Source organism: Camellia sinensis, chromosome 2, assembly GCF_055761805.1.
Source record: "Camellia sinensis isolate YWXY chromosome 2, ASM5576180v1, whole genome shotgun sequence".
Classification (NCBI taxonomy): Eukaryota; Viridiplantae; Streptophyta; class Magnoliopsida; order Ericales; family Theaceae; genus Camellia; species Camellia sinensis.
Genome location: NC_138962.1, coordinates 47,900,591 through 47,907,647, shown reverse-complemented (window position 1 = coordinate 47,907,647; position 7,057 = coordinate 47,900,591). Strand labels below are relative to the sequence as shown.

The window sequence follows — 7,057 nt, the reverse complement described above, 5'->3', positions numbered from 1 at the left end:
GTTTCTCACCCAACACTTCTACTTTGGGTTTGTGATTGCATGTGATTTTGGTTTGCCTTTCCGTGTCATCATAAGGATCTCTCACTCGGGTAACCAATCCCGAGCCATTTATAAAGTCGACTTGGACTGTAATTTAGAGAGCCTATTTGATTTTCAAACTATATTAGGTTGATGAGAAATTCTACCAGATCGTTTATAAAATATTAATTTTAATACATATATTTAGTTACATATCAAAATAAAAAATATATATATATATATATATATAAGAAAAAGTGTATATATGCTTTTTTCTATGATTTAAATTGAAAACATCTATTAAAGGTACAAACTCATTTTTTAACTTTTAACAAATGTTTGAAAATCTTAAGACATGTGAATTACGAAACTTAATCTAATGATTAAAAGTTCATCAGGACAAAAGAACATGAAGTTTTTGGAATAGAAGATTTTATGGCTTTAAGCTCGATACTATCTCTACTTAAAATGAAAATTTAGACATGCAACTTTGACGTGGCTTATTTTGAGAATTGGATTAAAAGCCACTTTTTAACTTTTAACCCACTTCCCTCTCTCACAAAAAAAATTAAAAAAAAAAAAGTCAAAAAACAACTTTTAATCATCTTACCAAAACACCTTATAAATATGCTACAACGATGAAAGTACATATCATTGATGAGTACATAGGCAAATGACTACACAAGATTTGAGACCTAAATCACTACATGTGAATTGAAGTGTCACTTGGATTCATCATGATTTGTGCTGCTTGCTTAGGGTTCGCAGACATCAATGCCCTAATGGCAGGCTTAACATTCTCAACAGTCTTTATAATCACCAAGAACATCAACCTATACAAAACCACCATTGACAACAAGATGGCTAGGTCAACCCACTTAGAATAATCCATATCCACTTCCCACATATTTCTCAAAACATCTTCACCATTGATTGTCTTGTGTCCTCCAACTTGATTACTAGCAAATCTTAGCCCTTCAAACTCATTCTTAAACATTCCTTGGTATGCATACCTGTGAAATGCAATGTAGAACAAAGGGTATCTCCAAAATGGTTTGGGTAAATCATCGGGCAGTCGAAAGAATCCACCGCCTAAAATCATCAAACCTTGAATTCCTGCGCCGGTTATTATACCCATGAGGAAATTTGGCACAATGCTTGCAACGATCATCATTAGGCTCTCTACCAACATCATGCAAGTGAAGAGCATTGCAGCAAAGTATATGAAATGTTCACATCCTTTTTGAAGTCCAGTGAGGTAATATGCAATTGCCCCAGGAATCAGTGAAATGAGAAATGAATAGGGAAGGCTTGAGAGTGTGTTGCCAATGACAAATGCACTAGGACCATAGTGCCCATTCAGCCTTTCCCGTTCAAATACCTGGATAGTTTTAGGAGACAATTTGCAAGGAACCATAGTAAGGTCGTGGTATGTACCGTGGCATGTATGACATTCAATGCATTCGAAGCCATTCATTTAAACAGAACTAAGAGTTTATTGGGCAAAATTTATTTGCAGCCTATTAAGTTTAAAATTTGAAATTCCAAACTTAAGCAACTGTATTTCAAAAAATTAGACTGTTTAGTAAGATTTCAGATACGTTTGATTAGCGTAAAAAATATGAAAGAAATTATAAGTAGTAAAATGAAAGAAAATTTATTTTCTAGTGTGCATTTGGTTAATTAGATGAAAATTTTGAATTTTTCTTTATAATATTTAGCCTGTTTTCTTGAGAAAATAATTTATTTATTTATATTTTTTACAAAAAATTGAAGGTCAAGTTAACATGCTGATATGGGTTATTTTTCATGCATTTTCTACCATTCTCAAATCAAACAAACACAGAAAAAGTTCCAATTTTTATTTTTCTCGCACCTTCATCTTATCCAAATACAGCCTTCACGTTTTTCAATTTATTTTCTTTTTCAACTCAAAAGCCCAAAATAAGTTGAAGTTAAATGTTTCAATAACTTGGTTTGACATTTTTTTTTTCTTTTCAAAGCTGCAAAAAGTTTTGCCAAGAGAAAAGATTGTGATGCTTTAATTTATACCTTCATATCCTCCACAAATGAGGGGAAGCCACCAATTGTCATGAAAGTCAAGAATGAAGCAACAAATGCAAGCATTGCACCTCTAGCCTGAAACAATCAACCCATATTGATCAATATTGGCTTTCTTGTCACAAATCTGAGAAGATGCATCTTAGATTTGTGCATTAAGTCTCTCTGATCTCTTACCTGAATTGAACTATAACTGAAGCCAATGTCATAGTAGATAGTGCCCAAACCTAATGCCAATGCAACATAGATAGCTAGCCGCAACCAGTAATAGCCAAGGTCTCTATACATGTTCACAAAAGACCTTTTGGTAAGAACTAGGCATTGGGTGAGGAAGCTAGCATGGCTTCTGCTCTTCTCAAGTGCTCTTCCTTCCTGAAATGCCCACAAACTATCATTAGTAATTATGAAAAAATGGGTGGAACTTACAATAGAAATAATATGAATTCCAAATTTTAAAAATATAGATGAATATGCTTGATAGGATATTATGTATATAGTAAGTACCGTTTCATAACGTTTACAGATTATTTGTTTAATTTGTAGAAAGTTTTAAATGTATTTGTGTTTTATTTTATAATAAAAATCAACACAAAAAACATGTTTGATACTTCAAATACTTTTGAAAACAAGTGAGGGGAGCAGGCTGGAGGTGGGTGGTGGTGGTTGTAAGTGATTGTCAATGACCAAAGGTGGTTGTTGATAGCCCAAGCTAATCACTTTTTGCGGCTGTTGGAGGTGGTTACCCAAGGAGTTCATTGGCATTGGTGATCAAAGGTCCACCGAGGGTTTGGTGGTGGCGCTGAGCGCAAGGTCGGTCCTGAGATTTATGAGGCCTTAGGCGGGATCTTGAAAATAGGGTCCTACATATATATTTTTTATAAAAATAATTACCAATAAAATAATAAGTTACCAATAATTTTTTAATTATTTAGTAGCTACAAAAAGTTTCCGTACACATATAATCATTAAAATTTATTTTCATACATTAAGATACGAAAAAATCATTACAAAGACTCAAAAAACATAAAATAGGGTCTTGTTGTTTTATAATTTAGCAATAATCGATACAAACAACATAATTCGCTGATGTTTGATAATGAAATGATTATATCATTGTACTATGATATCTGATAACACGATCATAATCCACACAAATCACAATCCATTAATTATTTGATAACAAAACACAAATTATAGGGAAAAAATTCAGAGAAAAAACTAAGGCAAAATTATTCAATTCAATTATGATAGAGAGAGAGGGGCAAAAAATTAGGGCAAACAAAATTAAGGAAAATAAATTAGGATAAAATTATTCAATTAAAATATGATAAAGAGAGAGGGTAAAAAAATTAAAATAAAGTTATTTATTCTATTAAAATCTTGACATTAAACTCTATTTGGACTCCGTTCAAAAAAAAAAAAAAAAAAAAAAACTCTATTTGGACTCATTCTATCATATATATTTGTTTGGACTAATTATATAAATTTTTAATTAAGCCTAACAATGATGATATATATATATATATATATATTTAATTTGGCACAATAGATTTTTTTAAAGGACCTTTTGGATTGGGCCTCAAACAATAAAAAAATTTGAATTTTAAACTTTTAATATAATATAAAACTAATAAATTTAGGATCTTATTTTAGACCAAAGTTTGGAGGGCCTTAGGCATAGACCTTAGTGGCCTTAGCCTAGGGCCAACAGTGGCCGAGTAGAGGGTAGTGGACAGAAGGGGTTGGAGAGAGAGGATGGAATGAAAATTTATATTTCAAAATAAGAAAAAACCAAAAAAATTTGTTACAAGAATTTAGTAAATTTTGCAAATTATTTAAAAAAAATATTGAAAATGAAAACAGATATGGGTTTTTGTTTACAGATTTTAAATTTTGTACATATAAATAGAAAATTGTAAACGTAAATATTAGAAAATGAGTAGTATTTGCTTACACGTTTACATATTTCAGAAACTTGTCTTTGAACTTGTTGGTAACCATCAGATGATTTATATGACTTTACAAGAATACTGATCACTTCCTCTGTTGATTTCTTTCCTGTAGAACCTTCTTCTATGTCCTGTTAAAATACAGTATTATCCAAGTATTACATAAATTACATACAAGAAAATATAGGAAGTTCAAAATCACTATTGAAGCCAATTAAATGAAAAATACCAACAATATTACCTCATCAAAATCCTTGTTTATTGTTTTAAGGAAGTGGTCAGATGGATTCTGAAGAGTTGGGCATGGGAATCCATTTGATGTAAAAAACTACATTGAATTAAAAATGAAAGTACTAATTAGTTACTAATAAAAAATTAAACAAGTACGACGTCCGAATCCTCTGTCCCCATCTACGATGTCTCGCCGTCTCAAACTACCTCTTCATCACATGATCAAGTCCAAAGAGTTTGTAAAAAAAAAAAACGTGGTTTGGGACGGGGGATCTCATATGACAAATACATTAATTTCCACATTCACTTACGAGGAATTTGATTTTACTTACCTCGTTTGCAGCACTAGTGGGGCCAAAGTATACGGTTCTACCCGAAGACAGAAGACAAAGATTGTGGAATAGCTCGAAGACTTCACTACTTGGTTGATGAATCGAAGCAATTATAGTCCGTCCTTGTCGTTGATCAAGGCGTGCGATTCTACTCATGACATAGTATGATGCGGCGCTATCCAACCCGCTTGTTGGTTCATCAAGGAAGAGAAGTTTTGGGCGCTTTAGAATCTCTATGCAAATGCTTACCCTCCTCTTTTGCCCTCCACTTAGGCCTTTAGCTCCCCACCCACCAATTCTTGTGTTCTCGGAGTCTTGTAAGCCCATCTCTCTTATTGTCATGTCTGCTCTCTCTTTTTTTTCGGATTTGGACATGGAGTTTGGTAGTTGGAGTTGAGCAGAGTAGTACACGGCTTCTCTAACGGTTAATGTTGTAAGCAAGGTGTCATCTTGAGTCACATAAGCCTAATTCAATCAAACAAAACAAAACAAAACAAAAGATTATGCTAAAGTAGTGAAACTTCACTATGGGAGTTTGCAAATCGATCAAGAAAATATTTTTTTTTTTATTTTCCCCTTACCGATGTTCCATAAGCCAACTTCTGTTTGTGACCGTTAATTAATATGTCACCAGCCTGTCTTGTGTTGGCTCCTAATCTCCCTGCAATTTGAATTTAAGTTAATTATCCATTATTTTGGGTGGAAATTATAGGATCATCGACAACAAGTCATTGGTAAACTGGAATTAATTTTCTACTCATAGATCATATGATTGTTGCTTCATTGTCAATTTTTTCTGTTAATTTGTTCCTTGAACAAATAGGTCATTATCAGAGATGTAAATAAATTAGATAAAAAAAAATCTGTGAAATAACTATTTGAGAAACTTGTTTTTGTGAGATATTCATTGTGTGGCAACCATTGGTCTGTCTGGACAACTAATATTGTTTGTCTGGTGTCAATGGGGCATGAAGAGTTCCATATTAGATGACAAACTTTTGTCTGGACAGCCTTCGCTGAAACCATGTTTCACCTAAGTTCTCAGCGGTGGACAAATATCCACCCGGGTCTAAGCAAAGAAATATAAAAAAGTGAATATTTTAAAATTAAAAGTGAATAATTTTGTAGTTTAGTTAGTACAAAAGCTTAATATTTAACTATAACATCTTAAATATAAATTTGCTTAAGTATAAATTTTCTCTTTCTGTTCAAATTTTTAACGGCAAATAACAAAAAAATCACATTAAAACACTAGTTGAAATCTGACAACTTAATTATTGCAAATGAGAGACTAATGTTGTGTTTGGTTGAGGGATTTGAGGAGGGATTTGGAAAGGGAAATGGAAAAGGTAGGTGAAATGTGAAAAAAATATACCTACATTTCACATAGTTTCACACACCTTTTTCCTTTTCCTTTCCAAATCCCTCCCTAAATCCCCCAACCAAACACAGCATAAAAGGAGAATTGGGTAAAAGTTGAAGAGTGAAAACTATAGTGTACCATAAAGTTATCTCTTTCAAATAACTTAAATTTTTATATAATTTCAAGACTAACAATTTAATATGTAATTATGAAAACTTTGGAATAAGTCGTAAACTCAGACGTCTTAAATTCAATTCTTGCATGTATCTTTAGCACTTAAACCGGTACGTGTAACTCGCAGTTTGTTGCATATGTTCAAGGTTTACTCGTATGGATATGGATGATGATGAGTCCAAAAGATCCTGCCTCAATAATGTTCCTCGTCATAAAAAAGTTAAAAATGAATAATAAAATAAAATAAAATAAACAAATTTGAGAAAATGAGTACCTGCTAAGGTATCAAGGAGAGTAGACTTGCCACAGCCAGAAGGGCCCATAATGGCCAAGAGCTGACCAGGCCTTGCATAGCCAGTGAGGCCTTGAATGATTGGTCTGCTGCTACCCTTCCCATCTGGAACTGTCACCCAGAGATCCTCCCATGTCAAGGAAATCCCAGCATCACCATCATTGTTCAACCCACACTCAATTGTAACTGCATGTACATCTCTACATCTTGGCATTATTGAATTAGGTTCTACCTCTAGTGAGCTCTTTTCCAGGTTAGTGTGTGTGGATGCTGAGTTGAAGTTATGAAGAGAAGCCATGGAGAGAGAGAGGGAGAGAGAGAGAGAGAGAGAGAGAGAAGGGCGGGGGGGTTGTGGTGTTGAGTTTTAGGGAAGTGTGAAGGGAGGGAAGGGTTTATATAGACTTGACGAGCATTACCATCTCTTTCGGAGAAGGCTTATAAAGTATGAGATTGAGAAATATGATTTTGCTTTCAAATTTTGACGCATTTTTTAATTTAATCCTTAGACTTTAATTAATATTAATTTTATATTCAAATTTTTAAAATTTTGATTAATTTGAGTTTTATCGTTACAGTCCGTTTATAATTAGACGAAATATGCTGACATAATACCAAAGTTATTTGGAATTTTATTTCA

The 7,057-nt window shown here is 33.0% G+C and overlaps 1 protein-coding gene across 1 annotated transcript; it reads right to left on the bottom strand.

The window, feature by feature from the left end:
* Window positions 1–646: 646 nt before the first annotated feature.
* LOC114266780 (ABC transporter G family member 1) lies at window positions 647–6,831 on the bottom strand. Its single transcript, XM_028207700.2, has 8 exons — window positions 6,403–6,831; window positions 5,173–5,252; window positions 4,592–5,056; window positions 4,270–4,356; window positions 4,034–4,159; window positions 2,257–2,451; window positions 2,071–2,157; window positions 647–1,399 (listed from the first exon to the last, which is right to left on the bottom strand). The coding sequence occupies exons 1-8, from the start codon at window positions 6,716–6,718 to the stop codon at window positions 722–724; spliced, it is 2,034 nt and encodes a 677-aa protein (XP_028063501.1). The 5' UTR covers window positions 6,719–6,831; the 3' UTR covers window positions 647–721.
* Window positions 6,832–7,057: the final 226 nt, after the last annotated feature.

What these genes read in the sequence shown, in the direction of transcription:
- LOC114266780 (XM_028207700.2), bottom strand. Translation starts at nt 6,718, where the DNA reads ATGGCTTCTCTTCATAACTTCAACTCAGCATCCACACACACTAACCTG. An exon ending in AGTTGGCTTATGGAACATCG is followed by an intron (nt 5,057 to 5,172) that starts GTAAGGGGAAAA and finishes TGATTGAATTAG; the next exon opens with GCTTATGTGACTCAAGATGA. An exon ending in TAAACAAGGATTTTGATGAG is followed by an intron (nt 4,160 to 4,269) that starts GTAATATTGTTG and finishes GTATTTTAACAG; the next exon opens with GACATAGAAGAAGGTTCTAC.